At 46.7% G+C, this 20,448-nt stretch overlaps 1 protein-coding gene across 1 annotated transcript in view; it reads left to right on the top strand.

The window, feature by feature from the left end:
* LOC126095648 (uncharacterized) overlaps positions 1-20,448 on the top strand; it is a 191,339-nt gene that overhangs the window by 67,634 nt on the left and 103,257 nt on the right. The window contains exon 3 of the mRNA XM_049910409.1: positions 8,678-8,843. Within this exon, the coding sequence (XP_049766366.1) occupies positions 8,678-8,843 (166 nt within the window). The remainder of the gene's footprint in view (positions 1-8,677; positions 8,844-20,448) is intronic.

Consider the following 20,448-nt stretch of genomic DNA (forward strand, 5'->3'; position numbering starts at 1 on the left):
CGTAAAACTAACTTCCTTCGACATAGCCGTAAAGCTATCTGTGTTCGATACTATTGCAGAATCTTCTGTCGTTACTCTCGAATTCTGAAAATTTTTTGATTGTGAAAAATTTTGAACTGGTTCCGGACTATTTTCCTGACTCACTAAATTGCTTTCTACTTCATTATTCATCATACTATTCACCTGTGTTGGCGAGTTAGCCATGTTAACAATTTCGTCATTCTCACTATTCATCATTTTTGCCTTTTTCATCGATCGGGTAATCATTTACAAAACATACAAAACTCCTCACTATACGAAAATTACATACAATATAACACTTTATCACCAACAATACCATTCACACGAAATGCTTCCCGACAACACGCCTAACGAACAATTAAAACCTTCACAATTGCACAAATTGTCAAACCCGTATACGACTCATCAAAAATTAAATTCCACAAAAATACCGTCAGAAGAACGACAAGACAACTGCAAATGTTCAATTACAAAATCTACACATGCAATATAGACTACAATTACTAAACTACAAATTACTACAACAATACTACTATCTGCTATTTTTACTATCAAAAGAATTCCAAGGGACGATCCGAAGCAGCGGTCGCCACGTGCATGGGGGCTTATTTAAATAAATATTATGCAAATAATTTTTAACTTTTAGTCGCTGACTGTCCGGTTACGCAGTCTCGTAACCGGTTGACCCTGACTAGTATTAGTACGCAATCTGACTGCATAGAATAACAACAAAGAATGAAAGAAAACTTCCGTTAACACAATTAATTAATTAAGTCCCCAACAACTATAAAACCTACGAAACAACAAAGCACAAGTGTAATTGTTCTGCGTGTGGAAGTGTGATTCAACGTACACATCTGGCACGGTTCTTCCTCAATAAGACAAGGTATTTTAAGCACCATTTACACTGAAGTAATTAAAAAAACCAGTAATACTGTAATTGCTCATAAAAACCAGAATTACACTCTAGTACATGAACACAAGCCAGATGCTTTGTTGACTGAACCTGTGACCAAGAGACATTGTTAGTTAGGACATTTGAAATAAAAAATTTTCTTGACCTTCATATATATTGACGAAACATACTTTCTGATCATTACAACATCCGCAATCGAACAGCATCGGCTGTCTAGCCCATCAGAACAACTGCATACAACATGCTCACAACTAGTCACGGCCACATCAGAACTCCTACTGCCCACTTCTCAATAAGCACTCTCCACCATGACTTCTCATCAAGCACTGCCAGTGGAGGCGGATGAATAATACTCTTTGGCGCAATCTCTGGCGCTGTGACTCAGTGTAGCCACCTTTCACTCTTCATGTATTGTTTTTGAATTACTGTTTTTAATTAATTTAGTTGTGCCCATTGCTCTTCGACTTTTATTGCTATGCATTCATGTATGTCTGTTTCTCTGTAGTCTAAATGTAGTATATGTCTGTTTTTCGCGTATTGCCCGCAGAATAAGACAGTTGTCCTGGGGAGCCTTCTTCCCTGCATGTGCATGTACATCGGTATAAATGTATGGGATAAGGTCTATGTTCAGTTACGAAATGCACCATACCGCAAATGGGATCGATAAGCTTCATTCTCAACCTCTTCCTTACGCCAGGGAGCAAATCATGCAGTCTACCTCCCTTATCACTTACATCCCACTCAACTTGCTCCGCCGGGATTTTTTTTTTAATTTTTCACTAGCTGCTTATATTTTATGACCCACCGTCTAATTTCTTATGGTGGGTCGTATGTTGCCACTTAGCCGCTGTGACTGGGTCCGGGGTGACTGAAAGTAACACCACACCGGCTCCCGTCCCCACTCACACCGTTGCCCGTGTCCCGCCACGTGGAGGCGGGCTCTGTTTAGATCCATTTGATATCTTTTTTTGTTGTTGTTGTGCAGCATTAGAAAAACTTATAACTAATACAAAATCAAGTAAGATATTAATAAACAAAACGAAATTAAATATTTAGAAAGAAGGAAGGAAGAGAACTGAATAGAGAAGGGATAGGTATAATATTGCCCGTCACCTGGTTGTAGGCGGCGGCCCGAGTCTTGGAATGACCCTCAAGACGCTGACCGTTGCTCACCATGCCTTTAACATCTACCATCCTAGAATCTAACTTAACTAGAAGAGATTAGTGTACGATAAAGCTAGAAACTAAGACTAAGACCTACATGTCCAGCCTGCTAAACTATTTACGATATACAATACAGAGGTAACTGATCCGCCGGGATAGCCGTGTGTGTTAGCACGCTGCTGCCGGTAATCAGGGATTTCAGGCGATCCCAGATCGAATCTGTCCGGTCAATTAACGACGAGGGCCAGCGAGCTGGCCAGCCTGAATGTGGTTTTTAACGGTTTCCCACATCTGACTAGGTGAATGCCGAACCGGTATGCATGCCCCACCTTAGTTACATGACTCGCATATACACTCCTGGAAATGGAAAAAAGAACACATTGACACCGGTGTGTCAGACCCACCATACTTGCTCCGGACACTGCGAGAGGGCTGTACAAGCAATGATCACACGCACGGCACAGCGGACACACCAGGAACCGCGGTGTTGGCCGTCGAATGGCGCTAGCTGCGCAGCATTTGTGCACCGCCGCCGTCAGTGTCAGCCAGTTTGCCGTGGCATACGGAGCTCCATCGCAGTCTTTAACACTGGTAGCATGCCGCGACAGCGTGGACGTGAACCGTATGTGCAGTTGACGGACTTTGAGCGAGGGCGTATAGTGGGCATGCGGGAGGCCGGGTGGACGTACCGCCGAATTGCTCAACACGTGGGGCGTGAAGTCTCCACAGTACATCGATGTTGTCGCCAGTGGTCGGCGAAAGGTGCACGTGCCCGTCGACCTGGGACCGGACCGCAGCGACGCACGGATGCACGCCAAAACCGTAGGATCCTACGCAGTGCCGTAGGGGACCGCACCGTCACTTCCCAGCAAATTAGGGACACTGTTGCTCCTGGGGTATCGGCGAGGACCATTCGCAACCGTCTCCATGAAGCTGGGCTACGGTCCCGCACACCGTTAGGCCGTCTTCCGCTCACGCCCCAACATCGTGCAGCCCGCCTCCAGTGGTGTCGCGACAGGCGTGAATGGAGGGACGAATGGAGACGTGTCGTCTTCAGCGATGAGAGTCGCTTCTGCCTTGGTGCCAATGATGGTCGTATGCGTGTTTGGCGCCGTGCAGGTGAGCGCCACAATCAGGACTGCATACGACCGAGGCACACAGGGCCAACACCCGGCATCATGGTGTGGGGAGCGATCTCCTACACTGGCCGTACACCACTGGTGATCGTCGAGGGGACACTGAATAGTGCACGGTACATCCAAACCGTCATCGAACCCATCGTTCTACCATTCCTAGACCGGCAAGGGAACTTGCTGTTCCAACAGGACAATGCACGTCCGCATGTATCCCGTGCCACCCAACGTGCTCTAGAAGGTGTAAGTCAACTACCCTGGCCAGCAAGATCTCCGGATCTGTCCCCCATTGAGCATGTTTGGGACTGGATGAAGCGTCGTCTCACGCGGTCTGCACGTCCAGCACGAACGCTGGTCCAACTGAGGCGCCAGGTGGAAATGGCATGGCAAGCCGTTCCACAGGACTACATCCAGCATCTCTACGATCGTCTCCATGGGAGAATAGCAGCCTGCATTGCTGCGAAAGGTGGATATACACTGTACTAGTGCCGACATTGTGCATGCTCTGTTGCCTGTGTCTATGTGCCTGTGGTTCTGTCAGTGTGATCATGTGATGTATCTGACCCCAGGAATGTGTCAATAAAGTTTCCCCTTCATGGGACAATGAATTCACGGTGTTCTTATTTCAATTTCCAGGAGTGCGTTTCTGAAAAACCTTGACACACCTTGACGTGGGGTAACGCTAGCTGGAGACAAGTGGGGCGCACAAATTCTGTCCTGGGGGGTGGGGGGCGGGGGGCGTGTTGACAGGAAAGGCATCTGGCCATCCTCTGCTACTAACATTTAATATGCTGACTTTGTGGTTGGTTGATTCTGAGGTCATCGCCCCATCGAATGAGGGAAGGATGTGGAAGGAAATTGGCTATGCCTTTTCAAAGGAACCGTCCCGGCATTTGCCTGAAGCGATTTAGGAAAATCACAGAAAACCTAAATCAGGATAGCCGGATGCAGGTTTGAACTGTTGTCCTCCCGAATACGAGTCCAGTGTGCTATCCACTGGGCCACCTCACTCGGCCTGACTGTGAAAACATGTGATATAGCCAGGAAAAATAAGAAGAAAGAAGATTTTGTTAGGCAGGCAGTCCCTCATAATCACAATTCCTACCTTCAGTGCTGGGCTAGGCAATGTGATGTCTTGTTGACATTTCATCTACTGTAAACACACTACCATTAGACGGTGACGTCGTTTCCTTCTGTTCCACCCCATGACGTACAGTGTTAATCATCCTGCAGTAAAAATGTTGGTGCAAACCTGCAAGGCAGACACATCTCTGGAGATACGTTAGTTTCTCACCATCATGTGAAATCATGAACGACCACTCATGATGAGGAACATGGAACTGCAGCGAGCATTCCCATTCCTGTTGTCTGCAGTGTTTATAGACAGGCAAGAAGTTTCTGTCGGCTATATTTGATGAAATGTTATCTACTTATTTCTGGTTATAAAAGTTGAGTCATTGGCTGCAATAGTGTCTGAAACAGAGAGCTACTGTATCAGTGCAAGATTGCAGTGCTACATTAGAAGGTGCCCCCATAATCAGAATACTTTCTTCCACCACATAGTATATAAAAGTTATAATCTAAATATAAAAATGCAGGAAACGAAACGGGCGGAAGGGAATTGGTTTATTATTTGTTGCTGTTTTTGGTGGCAGTCTTTTATCTTGGTTGATTCCTCGTCTAAAAAGTGAGAGTGACAGGAAATGCAAAATGTCTAAACAAGGGTGGCTACAGTACAAATACACTACTGGTCATTAAAATTGCTACACCAAGAAGAAATGCAGATGATAAACGGGTATTCATTGGACAAATATATTATACTAGAACTGACATGTAATTACATTTTCAGGCAATTTGGGTGCATAGATCATGAAAAATCACTACCCAGAACAACCACCTCTGGCCGTAAATAACGCCCTTGATAACCCTGGGCATTGAATCAAACAAAGCTTGGATGGCGTGTACAGGTACAGCTGTCCACGCGGCTTCAACACGATACCACAGTTCATCAAGAGTAGTGACTGGCGTATTGGGACGAGCCATTTGCTCGGCCACCATTGACCAGACGTTTTCAATTGATGAGAGATCTGGAGAACGTGCTGGCCAGGGCAGCAGTGGAACATTTTCTGTATCCAGAAAGTCCCGTACAGGACCTGCAACATGCGGTCGTGCATTATACTGCTGAAATGTAAGGTTTCTCAGGGATCGAATGAAGGGTAGAGCCACGGGTCGTAACACATCTAAAATGTAACGTCCACTGCTCAAAGTGCCGTCAATGCGAACAAGAGGTGACTGAGACGTGTAACCAGTGGCACCCCATACCAACACGCCGGGTGATACGCCAGTATGGCAATGACGAATACAGGCTTCCAATGTGCGTTCACTGCGATGTCGCCAAACACGGATGCGACCATCATGATGCTGTAAACCCGACCCTGGATTAATCCGAAAAAATGACGTTTTGCCATTCGTGCTCCCAGGTTCGTCGTTGAGTACACCATCGCAGGAGCTCCTGTGTGTGATGCAGCGTCAAGGGTAACCGCAGCCACGGTCTCCGAGCTGATAGTACACGCTGCTGCAAACGTCGTCGAACTGTTCGTGCAGATGGTTGTTGTCTTGCAAACGTCCGCATCTGTTACTCAGGGATCGAGACGTGGCTGCACGATCCGTTACAGCCATGCGGATAAGATTCCTGTCATCTCGACTACTAGTGACACGAGGCCGTTGGGACCTAGCACGGCGTTCCGTATTACCCTCCTGGACCCATAAATTCCATATTCTGCTAACAGTCATTGGATCTCGACCAACGCGAGCAGCAATGTCGCGATACGATAAACCACAATCGCGGTAGGCTACAATCCGACCTTTTTTCAAAGTCGGAAACGTGACGGTACGCATTTCTCCTCCTTACACGGGGCATCACAACAACGTTTCACCAGGCAACGCCGGTCAACTGGTGTTTGTGTATGAGAAATCGGTGTGAAACTTTCCTCGTGTCAGCACGTTGTAGGTGTCGCCACCGGCGCCAACCTTGTGTGAATGCTCTGAAGAGCTAATCATTTGCATATCACAGCATCTTCTTTCTGTCGGTTAAATTTCGATTCTTTAGCACGTCTACTTTATGGTGTAGTAATGTTAACGGCCAGTAGTGTATCTTGTGAATTCTTTCCTCTAAATAGTACGTAAACTTTAGGGCTCCAAAAATATTTCGTACACGTTGTATCTTTACTGCAAGACTTGACAAACATTCTAGACATGTTTATGTGCTCACTGTGTCTTGGCACTGAAAGGTGCGACGTGACGCAATCGATGAACATACTAGAGATACTGTGCAACGCACCTGTACAAAGCTTCATCAGACTTTCACTATGCTTTTAGTAGCCTGCCCAGTAAGCCGTGCAGTCTAACGCACTGCTTTCGAGGTGGTTATCCATCTTCCTCGGCGAATGCGCTCTGGTTGCCCTTATTCCGCCTCAGTTACACTATGTCGGCGATTGGTACACAAACACTTTCTCCATGTACGCGTACACGATAATTATTCTACCACGCAAACACTGGGGTTACACTCGCTGGTGTGTGACATTCCAGGGGGATGGGCGGGGGGGAGTCCACTGGGGCCCGAACCGCACAATAACCGTGGGTTCGGTGTGGGGCGGCGGTGGGGTGAGTGGACATCTGTAGGGTGTTGTGGGGTTGTGAACCACTGAGGGGCTACGGCAGAGACGAAGCCTCTCCGTCGTTTCTAGGTCCCCAGTTCCATACAATACAATACAGTGCTTTTAATTTCGCGACCGATCGGACCTTGTAAAGAAAAATAGCCCTCTTATCTACAGCCAGGCAACTTGTCTGGTGTTGCTATAATTTTGTTTATGGGCGACTACATACAGTTCTGATCAAAAGTCAGAGAACAACGTTTGGTGATAAATACGATAACTTTCATTCAACTTAATCGATGTAAGTGAAACTGGCCAGGAAACTTCTCAGAAGGCACGAGTGTTATCTGTCCCATATTTAACTAGCGTTTAGGATGACATCTCGTAGCAGTGATGGGTGCTGCGAAATACGGTGCTGCATGGTCCACCCGACTGTATGGCCACTTCCGCGCGAGCCGTGGCCTCTCGCTGGCCACCTGTTTTCAGCACCAGCCTGTACGAGCTACTGTTCCTCTGTAACATTTTTCCACGTTTGCTTTCGCATCCCTTAAACATTAACTCTACACCAAAACAACTATCTTTATTAGCAATGTCCGATAAGTTCTGCATTGCAGATCGTTTAGGAGGTCGATGTAGCTCGCGCCAGCCTGGTGCTGCCTTATGCCTCTCTCCTGTGCCCAAAACATTTGCAGTGAATCAGTGTATCTGCTAGTGAAAATATATCAAAATTCCTACAAAAGTTCCTGACATTAGCCAGAACACACAGGCAGAAACAATGGGAAGGGGACCTTTAAATATAATATGTAGAAGATATACATGGTGTGGTAATACCCACCAGGGTAGCCGAGAGCACTAATGCACTGGTTCCTGGACTCAGGTAGGCGTACTGGTCCCGGTTCGAATCCGCCCAGCGGTTAAGGACAAGGGCCGGTATGCTGGCCAGCCTGGATGTGGTTTGGCTCAAATTGCTCTGAGCACTATGCGACTTAACTTCTGAGGTCATCAGTCGCCTAGAACTTAGAACTAATTAAACCTAAGGACATCACACACATCCATGCCCGAGGCAGGATTTGAACCTGCGACCGTAGCGGTTGCTCGGTTCTAGACTGCAGCGCCTAGAACCGCACGGCCACTCCGGCCGGCTGGATGTGGTTTTTAGGCGGTTTTCCACATCCCACTAGGTGAATACTGGGCTGGTCCCCACATTCTGCTTCAGTTACACGACTCACTGACATTTGTACACGTTTGCACTATTTTATGGATTACACTAGATACAGCTGGGGTACACTGCTTATGTCCCGGGGGGTTCGGGGTGGTGGCAGGAAGGGCATCCGGTCACCGTCTGCAACTAACACTCCCAAATCCGTAATGACACGGCCGACCCCACTTTGTCACGGAACAAGACCCAAAGAAAGAAACAAAGAAATACATGGTGTGGTTCCCTTTGTGGTGCAGTCATCTCAAAAATGCAGCCTTGCCATTTAGATGGTAGGCCCTCGCCTAGTGGATACTAGGAGATGTCATATTTTTGCGCCAGGTTCAGTACTGAGGGTGTAGACCTTTTTTTCAGTTTATTTGCTTTTGGGTAGTGCTCATGCAGCCATCTCAATACCGAAATATCAATTATGACGATACAGTCGTAAGGAAAACCAACACCCAATCCTCGAGAGGAGAAAATCTCTGACCTGGCCGGGAATTGACCCCTTCGGTTAGCACTCAGCCGCACTGATTGCGCAGCTATCGAGGAGGACAACGTGCAGGGCTGAGCCGGTGTGTCATGTCTGTTGCAGTGCTGCCATGGTATCGGCGCGCGCTGCAGACGGCAGAGGTGAAGGGCGTGGTGGCACTGGTGGTGCTGGCGCTGGGGCTGCCGCTGCTGCTCTACTGGCTGCTGTACGCTATCAAGGTTCCGCCCCCAGACACCGTCGGCACCTGCAGCGTCTCCAGCGCCTACAGGTGAGTTACTGCCAGTACCTTCTACTGTCTACCATTACACATTACGCCACTGCTTAGCCGACTGTTGTACTTTTTGCAATAAAAATCAACATGCCGAAGCCACTTCAATGAGTTTGTCTCATGCCGTAACCAATGGTTCCTCAAGATCAACGCTTTCAAAACCCAGGCAATAATAAGACTAACCTCTTGCGACTTGCACCTCAATGACTTCAATCTCACTATGTACAACCGTCCTATCCAATTAAGTAACACACTAAAACACCTTGGACTAACAGTCGCCAGCTAACATGGAAATCCCATCTACACTCCTGGAAATTGAAATAATAACACCGTGAATTCATTGTCCCAGGAAGGGGAAACTTTATTGACACATTCCTGGGGTCAGATACATCACATGATCACACTGACAGAACCACAGGCACATAGACACAGGCAACAGAGCATGCACAATGTCGGCACTAGTACAGTGTATATCCACCTTTCGCAGCAATGCAGGCTGCTATTCTCCCATGGAGACGATCGTAGAGATGCTGGATGTAGTCCTGTGGCACGGCTTGCCATGCCATTTCCACCTGGCGCCTCAGTTGGACCAGCGTTCGTGCTGGACGTGCAGACCGCGTGAGACGACGCTTCATCCAGTCCCAAACATGCTCAATGGGGGACAGATCCGGAGATCTTGCTGGCCAGGGTAGTTGACTTACACCTTCTAGAGCACGTTGGGTGGCACGGGATACATGCGGACGTGCATTGTCCTGTTGGAACAGCAAGTTCCCTTGCCGGTCTAGGAATGGTAGAACGATGGGTTCGATGACGGTTTGGATGTACCGTGCACTATTCAGTGTCCCCTCGACGATCACCAGTGGTGTACGGCCAGTGTAGGAGATCGCTCCCCACACCATGATGCCGGGTGTTGGCCCTGTGTGCCTCGGTCGTATGCAGTCCTGATTGTGGCGCTCACCTGCACGGCGCCAAACACGCATACGACCATCATTGGCACCAAGGCAGAAGCGACTCTCATCGCTGAAGACGACACGTCTCCATTCGTCCCTCCATTCACGCCTGTCGCGACACCACTGGAGGCGGGCTGCACGATGTTGGGGCGTGAGCGGAAGACGGCCTAACGGTGTGCGGGACCGTAGCCCAGCTTCATGGAGACGGTTGGGAATGGTCCTCGCCGATACCCCAGGAGCAACAGTGTCCCTAATTTGCTGGGAAGTGGCGGTGCGGTCCCCTACGGCACTGCGTAGGATCCTACGGTCTTGGCGTGCATCCGTGCGTCGCTGCGGTCCGATCCCAGGTCGACGGGCACGTGCACCTTCCGCCGACCACTGGCGACAACATCGATGTACTGTGGAGACCTCACGCCCCACGTGTTGAGCAATTCGGCGGTACGTCCACCCGGCCTCCCGCATGCCCACTATACGCCCTCGCTCAAAGTCCGTCAACTGCACATACGGTTCACGTCCACGCTGTCGCGGCATGCTACCAGTGTTAAAGACTGCGATGGAGCTCCGTATGCCACAGCAAACTGGCTGACACTGACGGCGGCGGTGCACAAATGCTGCGCAGCTAGTGCCATTCGACGGCCAACACCGCGGTTCCTGGTGTGTCCGCTGTGCCGTGCGTGTGATCATTGCTTGTACAGCCCTCTCGCAGTGTCCGGAGCAAGTATGGTGGGTCTGACACACCGGTGTCAATGTGTTCTTTTTTCCATTTCCAGGAGTGTAGTTTTAGTGATTGATTTGTCACAGTCATTGGCTATCATATGCCACTCAGCAGGCCTGCCTGTGGACTTTCTGTTTCGACTCTGCAGGTAGTAACTGTGCTAAGTTTACAGGCGAGCAGTGTCTGCAACATTCATTCTAGCAACACACTCCTGTTGAACAGCTTCAGCCATTTGAACAGGGACGCATTGTGGGCCTGCAGGAAGCTAAATGGACGTATCTACGGACTGCTACACATGTTGGGCGCAGTGTATCGCTGATGTGTCGCTGCTTACAACAATGGACTGTGAAACAGTCCAACACCCGTAGACCAGGTTCTGTATATCTGCATAGTACAAACGCATGTCAAGATTGACACATTGTGCAATCACTGGTGGCAGACCGAATATCATCCAGGCACGAAATCTGGGAACATGTTACACCTGATGTGTCATCAGGGACTATTTGGAACCGTCTACTTGTAGCATGAATAAGAACACGTGTGAATGTGGCCAGCCCACCGCCAACACCACGACACTGCCAAACATGGCTACTCTGATGTCGTGAAAGAGTAGACTGGACAGTGAGATGGCGGCCTGTCGTCTTCGGCGATGAGAGGAGGTTCTGTCCGTATGCGAGTGATGGACATACACGTGAATGGCATAGATCTGGTGAGCTGCCTGTTCCAGAGAGCATTCACTCACAACACAAAGGTCTCATCCCAGGCTTTATGGTGCGGTGTGCCGAAACGTGTGTGGTTTACAACTACTGCCTTGACCAGCAAGATCACGAGATCTCACGTCAATTGGGTCCATATGGGACAAAATGAAGGGGGAACTTACCCGTTCTCCAGGGCCTGCAGAAACCATTGCCGAATTGCAACAAAAGGTGCATGTCATTTGGGACACTCTATCATTGGAAGCCATTCAGCACCTTTATGATCGTTTACACGCGAAAATGCTCGCCTGTGTTATCCGCCAGATGGAGTATGCCACTAACTGGGCACCCTTTACTGTGACATGTATGTTTCATTCGGCCATCATTAAAATAAAGAACAGATTATTGATGTGCTTAGAAATGTTATCGAGATTTATGCCAGAATTTTGTGCGGATTTTGTGGCGGATAGGGACTTTAAATGTCATATCTGGTACAAGTTAAATAATTTCAAAATGGCAAAAATATTTCTCTTCCGGACCTTATACTTAGCAAACTCATTGCAGTAAGAAACTCTGGGAAGATCTGTTGCTGATTGGGGTATTTTTATAGATAATGAAAAGAAAAGGATTTCGTTGGGACCATCAGTTTTCAAGATATGATGGGATAAATTTAAAAATGATTCCACAGCTGGAAAATTTACATCTTTTTCAAAAAAATTGAGATAACTCTGGCCTTAATCGAAATCAAGGACAAAATTTTCGATGTGCTTAGAGACACTATACACATCTGTACCAGATATGAATTTCAGATTTTTTACGTTATTTTTGTAGGAGAAAGAGAGTTTTATGGTGATTTTTTATCAACGCAGAGAGAGGAGGCGTATGGCGACTGCCTGTACACAGTAATTGTCGTGACATCGTCGCAGCTTCATACCTTAAACGTTAGATGCCAACTAATGTAAATCACACTACGTCCACGCTGTCCTCTAATGGTTGCGTGTGACTATTTAGAAAGAGATCCTCCATCACTTAGCTAGGTCATGGATCGTTAGTAAGATACATGAAAAACCTATGTTTTTTATTCACGAATTCCTGTTGAAGTTGTCAGCGGGGTGATGGGAATGGAGCCCATCGCGAATGACTGGTGGTATGGTATGAATAAACTGCACTTACTTCAGCAGTGCTGCACTACACATGTGTGTATTGCTTAGCATAGCACGGCAGGACACTCACTTCGTACTGACTCCTGCATGTGTGGTACTGTGTTTCTGGATCGCCAGTGTTGGCAGCTGTTGGAGTCAAACTACTACATTTAACATGGGATGATAGTTTTCAGTTGCTCGTGTGAGTGCCTGACTTCGTTGATGGGTTTTTTGCCTGACCGATAACATTCTGGGCGGGTAGAGGCACACATTAACAGAGTGCCAACAACAAATCCGACGTGGTTAGTGGCATCATGGGTAGAACCAGCAAATCACTGGAAGTTGCTTGCGCTGCAGTTAGGCGGGACTTCCTTGGTGTGTGCTGCTTATACACTCCTGGAAATTGAAATAAGAACACCGTGAATTCATTGTCCCAGGAAGGGGAAACTTTATTGACACATTCCTGGGGTCAGATACATCACATGATCACACTGACAGAACCACAGGCACATAGACACAGGCAACAGAGCATGCACAACGTCGGCACTAGTACAGTGTATATCCACCTTTCGCAGCAATGCAGGCTGCTATTCTCCCATGGAGACGATCGTAGAGATGCTGGATGTAGTCCTGTGAAACGGCTTGCCATGCCATTTCCACCTGGCGCCTCAGTTGGACCAGCGTTCGTGCTGGACGTGCAGACCGCGTGAGACGACGCTTCATCCAGTCCCAAACATGCTCAATGGGGGACAGATCCGGAGATCTTGCTGGCCAGGGTAGTTGACTTACACCTTCTAGAGCACGTTGGGTTGCACGGGATACATGCGGACGTGCATTGTCCTGTTGGAACAGCAAGTTCCCTTGCCGGTCTAGGAATGGTAGAACGATGGGTTCGATGACGGTTTGGATGTACCGTGCACTATTCAGTGTCCCCTCGACGATCACCAGTGGTGTACGGCCAGTGTAGGAGATCGCTCCCCACACCATGATGCCGGGTGTTGGCCCTGTGTGCCTCGGTCGTATGCAGTCCTGATTGTGGCGCTCACCTGCACGGCGCCAAACACGCATACGACCATCATTGGCACCAAGGCAGAAGCGACTCTCATCGCTGAAGACGACACGTCTCCATTCGTCCCTCCATTCACGCCTGTCGCGACACCACTGGAGGCGGGCTGCACGATGTTGGGGCGTGAGTGGAAGACGGCCTAACAGTGTGCGGGACCGTAGCCCAGCTTCATGGAGACGGTTGCGAATGGTCCTCGCCGATACCCCAGGAGCAACAGTGTCCCTAATTTGCTGGGAAGTGGCGGTGCGGTCCCCTATGGCACTGCGTAGGATCCTACGGTCTTGGCGTGCATCCGTGCGTCGCTGCGGTCCGGTCCCAGGTCGACGGGCACGTGCACCTTCCGCCGACCACTGGCGACAACATCGATGTACTGTGGAGACCTCACGCCCCACGTGTTGAGCAATTCGGCGGTACGTCCACCCGGCCTCCCGCATGCCCACTATACGCCCTCGCTCAAAGTCCGTCAACTGCACATACGGTTCACGTCCACGCTGTCGCGGCATGCTACCAGTGGTAAAGACTGCGATGGAGCTCCGTATGCCACGGCAAACTGGCTGACACTGACGGCGGCGGTGCACAAATGCTGCGCAGCTAGCGCCATTCGACGGCCAACACCGCGGTTCCTGGTGTGTCCGCTGTGCCGTGCGTGTGATCATTGCTTGTACAGCCCTCTCGCAGTGTCCGGAGCAAGTATGGTGGGTCTGACACACCGGTGTCAATGTGTTCTTTTTTCCATTTCCAGGAGTGTATTATGTGTGTTGTAGGAAAGTAATGATATTCATTTACCTGACGTTGTTCTCTGAATTTTAATCCTAACTCTGGGCAGTGGCTCGTAAACAAAATTACTGCTACATCAGACAAGTCATCCGGCTGTAGATAATTACGAGGAGAACACGGAAAGTGCCATAACCCGATTTCGCAGAAACTTCGTCTAATGGAACAGGAATTAAAATAAGCGAACACGTGTTTCTGAAGATATTCGACCATTTCTGAGAAAACGATGGACAAAGTTTTGGAGGTACTGTATGTGCCGTCTAGCAGGCGATAATCTCATCCGGAGAAATGCAGGAACACGCAAGGCAGTACTGACCCTACGACTTAACTTAGCGGATAGTTTAAGGAAAGGCAAACCTACATTTACAGCATTTGTGGACTCAGAGAAAACTTTTGGAAATGCTGACTGGAATACTCTCCTTAAAATTCTGAAGATAGCAGGGATAAAATATAGGGAGCAAAATGCTATTTACAACTCGTACAGAAACTAGACGGCAGTTATAAGAGGCGAGGATCCTGAAAGGGAAGCAGTGGTTGAGAAGGGGATGCTGTTCAATATGTACATGGTACAAGTAGTAAAGGAAACTAAAGAAAAATTTGGAGTAGGAATTAAAGTTCAGCGAAAAGAAATAAAAACTTTGAGGCTTGATAATGAAATTATAATTCTGTCAGAGACAGCAAAGAATTTGGAACAGTAGTTGAAAGGAATGGACAGTGACTTGAAAGGAGGATATAAGATGAACATCAACAAAAGCAAAACAAGGGTAGTGAAATGTGGTTGAATTAAATTAGGTTAAGGCCAAGGGAATTACATTAGGAAACGAGACTCTTAAAGTAGTAGATGAGTTTTGCTATTTGGGGAGAAAAATAACTTATGATGGCCAAAGTAGACAGGATATAAAATGTAGACTGGCAAAGGCAAGAAAACGTTTCCGAAGAAGAGAAATTTGTTAACATCGAATATAGGAAGTCTTTTCTGAAGGTATTTGTCTAGAGTGTAGCCACATATGGAACTGAAACAAGGACGATTAACATCATCATCATCATCATCATTTAAGACTGATTATGCCTTCCAGCGTTCAGTCTGGAGCATAGTCCCCCTTATAAAATTCCTCCATGATCCCCTATTCAGTGCTAACATTGGTGCCTCTTCTGATGTTAAGCTTATTACTTCAAAATCATTCTTAACCGAATCCAGGTACATTCTCCTTGGTCTACCCCGACTCCTCCTACCCTCTACTGCTGAACCCATGAGTCTCTTGGGTAACCTTGCTTCTCCTATGTGTGTAACATGACCCCACCATCTAAGCCTGTTCGCCCTGACTGCTACATCTATAGAGTTCATTCCCAGTTTCTCTTTGATTTCCTCATTGTGGACACCCTCCTGCCATTGTTCCCATCTACTAGTACCTTCAATCATCCTAGCTACTTTCATATCCGTAACCTCAACCTTATTGATAAAGTAACCTGAATCCACCCAGCTTTCGCTCCCATACAACAAAGTTGGTCGAAAGATTGAACGGTTGACGATTAACAGTTTAGATAAAAAGAGAATAGAATCTTTTGAACTGCGATGCTACAGAAGAATGCTGAAGATTAGATTGGTAGATCACATAACTAATGAGGAGGTACTGAATATAATTGAGGAGACAAGCATTTTGTGGCACATCTTGACGAAAAGAAGGGATCGGCTGACAGGACACATTCTGGGACATCAAGGGATCACCAATTTAGTATTGGAGGGAAGTGTGGGTGGTAAAAATCGTGGAGGGAGACCAAGAGATTAATGCAGTAAGCAGACTCAGAAAAGATGTAGGTTGAAGGAGTTATTCGGAGATGAAGAGGTTCGCACAGGACAGAGTTGCATGGAGAAAAGCTTCAAACCGGTCTTCGGACTGAAGACCACCACAACAACAATCTCATCTGAAATGCTGGCTAGCCTCGCGACCTTTCAGTTTTGTGCCCCGAGATCGAAACGCGATTATTGTTTTTACTTATTTTATTTTATTTATTTATTTTTCCTCGTTTATCTAGCCATGTCCGTAGAAGTTTACTACGCGAAAGTTTCGTATCAAGTAAGGGGATACAAGGGCGTTATATTAGTTGAAAAATTACAACTGGGTTTCACAATAAGTGCACACATTTACGAATATTTTGGAGTATATATGTGTATGGTATTTTCAAAGATTACAATCTTATTAAATTCTTATATTTACTGCTTGTATGAATTATTATAATTATTATATTAAACCTTACATTTTATTCTTATGTTTGTTCTTGAGGAAGATTTGGTGCATTCCTTTGGATGAAACCGCTTGTAGAAACATTCTAAACATAGAAATTCCGAACACCATGAGCATCAATCTAAGGAAGTTTACCACAGTGGCAATTCTTCGTATGAATCTCACTCGGGAAAGAAACGTCGTTAACACGGCTGATGAGTTCACACGTTGGCAATAATTTCTCGACAAACGAAGCATAACGGATCACTTCACCGAAAACTGGCGTTTGCAACTGATTATGAGACAAGATACGCTACAGGAATTTCACCGAAAACAGTTTGAAGTAATTTTCTCATTCATTTTTTCCTTAATTCATTGACCAGACATACAATTAGTAGGCGCATATTTCAGTACACATTGGAAACATTGCTGTCGTAATCTCCTACGGACATGGGTAGATAAATGAAAACAAATAATAATAATAATAATCAGATTTCGAGCACAGGGTGCAAAACTGAAGCCGTGACGTTAGCCACTATGCCGCCACTTCTGTTAACCTGTTTATTCGCTAAAAGGCACATTAAGTAGCTCGAAAATTTTGAGCGTCGTTTGTTCACAAGGGAAACACCCCACCGTACAACCCCCCCCCCCCCCCCCCCCTCCCCATAGGTTTAGTGGTAAGTTGGCGCACTGGATAGCCCGGCAGAAAATTACACAGATCAAACTTGAAAACAGGAAGAAGGTGTACTGAACTTTGGAAGAAAAAAGAAAACTGGAAACATTGAATGCTCCGAATTTAATGTGTCAATATCGAGGGACGTTAAGGACCGTTTGGTCTTGGTTTTGTGGTCACGGTGTTGGATTACGACAGGGGAGCTCCGGGTTTAAATCTCCCTCTGTCCTTTTTCTTTCGCAAAATTACGAACTTACCGTCTGGTCACTGACGTGTCTGTTCACTATATTCAGATTTGTGTTTGAGTCGTGGTTTAATGTCAGTTTGCCACAGCGACGTGTAATGAAGGGACCTCAAGATGTACGTACCTCCCATTTGTTCTACACAGGTACCACACTGAACCATGCTGCGGCTCGCGTTGGTGCCGTTGCTATGTTGGCATCGTTTAGTCGGTATAGTTACAGATGTCGTTTCCTTCTTGTGTTCATTGGCGCCACTCCGTTTGCAAACATTGTCCGTCCGCTAGTGGCAGCAGCGGCGGTTATCGTTATTTAGTACCGGTGGTACTATCTCTGGGGCTACGTTGTGCTGTTTCTGGGAGGTGTGAGTCGGCAGATCGGTTGGGGACGGACGAGCAGCCAGGTCGGCGCAGTGCGAGAACATGCAGGAACCACTGGCGGCATGCATGCACTGCCGGATGAAAGGGCTGTAGTCACAAGGGGTACAACCTCGTTGTCAACCGGACCCTGGAAGTTCAAGCTGAGTGGACCTCAATCCCATTTGCTTGCGTGTTTTTGCTCGCAGTGTCGCCGAGACGAAGAGCAGCGAGTGGAGCGTTTGGAGGAGGCGAACCTAATTAGCCTTCCTCCACTTCTTATTATTAATTGTTGCATTCAACCAGTGGTATTTTTCCTGCATAGTGGCTGCTAAAGCCCCAGTTACCAGCCCTGGAGCTTGGTGTATGTTACGGCAGTGTACTTTTCCTCGCCATGCCGGTACGGCACGTAGTTCGACAGCTTCCTTGATTTGTGGGGCGGCTGGTGTTTTTTTTTTTTTTTTCCTACTCTAGTAGTAGTGGTTCCTTCTGCTTCCAGATGCTCTAAACACCGGAGTCTGAAGACGTAGTGCTGACCGCCGGCTCTGGCTTGGGTGTGTTATTCCATCAGTGCATTGGTCATTGGACATTAGGTAGATTCGGAAAATAATTATTGGTCATGCAGTTAAACTGCCACCATCTCGTGAAATGAATGCAACTCCTGGCTGCCTGTCTCATCGCTTGTGAAGTTTTCAGGGATTTTTCCAGGTCGATCCTTGGAGCAACGTCTGCGCCCCCCCCCCTCCCCATCACCCCCCCCCCCCCCCCATCTCTCCTTGGTTTGGTCAGATTTGATGATTGTTTTTTTTTTAATTTTTAATAACTGTAATTTCAAGATGAATTTGAACATGTTTAACTGGTTCTTAAAGGATTGCTAGTCAGGCCTTCAGCCTTGAAACAGTTTTTAAATTATTACTTTGGAGTCTTCAGCCAAGAAGTAGTTTGAATTTGTTGTTATTAGGGTCTTAAGCCGTGGGTGTTACTTGTCTTAAAATTTTAATTAGACAATTGTATTCTAGCAGTGACATTTTTATGATTGTTCTTTTAAAAATATTTTAATAACTGTAATTGCAGGTTGAAGTAGTTTAACTGGTTCTTAATATTGCTATTCAGGCCTTCAGCCACGAAACAATTTTTAAATTATCACTATTTGGGGTTCCATCCGAGAAATAGTTTTGAATTTATTGTCAATAAGCCATTCGGCAGAGGAACACTTCTTAATTTATTGTCACCTTTTGTTTGTTGTTGTTTCCAAATAAAGTGTATGTGATTGAAAAATAAAGTAACCAACAGCAATTGACTACGGTCGCGTCCACAATCGTAACTCAATCCTGTATTGCTTGGTACCAGGTCTCACACATGTTATGACTCTTGCGTTCTGTTTCACAAGTCTTGACTCTTGAATTACTTTGTTGTAACATAGCTCACACCCGTTTATTTTTTGTTTTCATTTCTGCGAGAGGTCTATGCGGCATCTAGACTGCTGTCACACTTCAACACATTTACTTGCGACGGCAATATATTCTTACCATGTGACTCATATTCTGTGTTCTGTGATGAATAGTGAGAGCAGGAGACATGCCGCATAGACTTCCCACAGAAAGGAAAACAAAACATAAATGGGTGTGAACTATGAAGGAATTCAAGACTAAAAACATGTAAAATGCAACGGAACAGTCATAACATGTGGTATATGTGTAGAACAAAAAGAAGGTACGTATGTCTGGAGGTCCCTTTGTCAGACGTCGCGTCCGGCCATCCCGATTTAAGTTTTCCGTGATTTCCCTAAATCGATTCAGGCAAATGCTGGGATGGTTCATCTGAAAGGTCCATCCTTCCCTAATCCAGGGGGACCAGTGACGTCGCTGTTTGGTGCATTCCCCCAAATAAACCAACCGTTAGACTCGCTGATTCAAACTGACATTACGGAAAGGACGGAAAGTTGTAATTTTGCGAGAAAAGAAATTGGGATTGAGTGAGGTTTGAACCCGGATCTCGCCGGCGTAGTCCAACATCATGACCATACAACGACGACACAACAGCTGCTAACATTCCTCGATATTGCACATATCAAGTTTGGACCGTTCACTGTTTCTAGTTTTCTTCATTTTTCCACAGTTCAGTACAACTTCTTTTGTCTTCATACTTAATCTGAGTTCAGTTTTTCACAGACTATCCAATGGGCCAACTTATCACTAAATGTGAAGGGACTGTGATGGCGAGTTTCCCTTATCAGAAACAGTCGAGTATCTGCGGATGGGCTGAGACATGTGATCGCTTATTTTGACCCCTCTACCTCTGAGCGAAGTTTCTAGGAAATCGGGTTATGGCACTTGACGTGTTCACTGCGTTGATGTTACCCGTGTGAAGCCGCTAATTTTTTGTATATTTTATGGCTATTTTTACGCTTGTTAAAAGTAGGGGTAGTGGTAAGTTATATTGAGGGGGAGGGGGTGAGAGAAACAAACTGTGACCCCCTCCCCAAAGAAAAAAAATTGGGATTGAGTGAGGTTTGATCCCGGATCTCCCCGGCGCAGTCCAAAACCATTACCACACAATGACAACAGCTGCTAAAGTTCCTCGATATTGCACATATCAAGTTTGGACTGTTCACTGTTTCTAGTTTTCTTCTTTTGCCCACAGTTCCGTACAACTTCTTCCGTTTTCAGGCTTGATCTGAGTACAGATTTTCACGGACTATCCAATGGGCCAATTTAGCACTAAATCTGAGGGGGCTGGGATGGGGAGTTCCCCTTGTCAGAAACAGTCGAGT

This window comes from Schistocerca cancellata, chromosome 8 (genome assembly GCF_023864275.1).
Source record: "Schistocerca cancellata isolate TAMUIC-IGC-003103 chromosome 8, iqSchCanc2.1, whole genome shotgun sequence".
Lineage (NCBI taxonomy): Eukaryota > Metazoa > Arthropoda > Insecta > Orthoptera > Acrididae > Schistocerca > Schistocerca cancellata.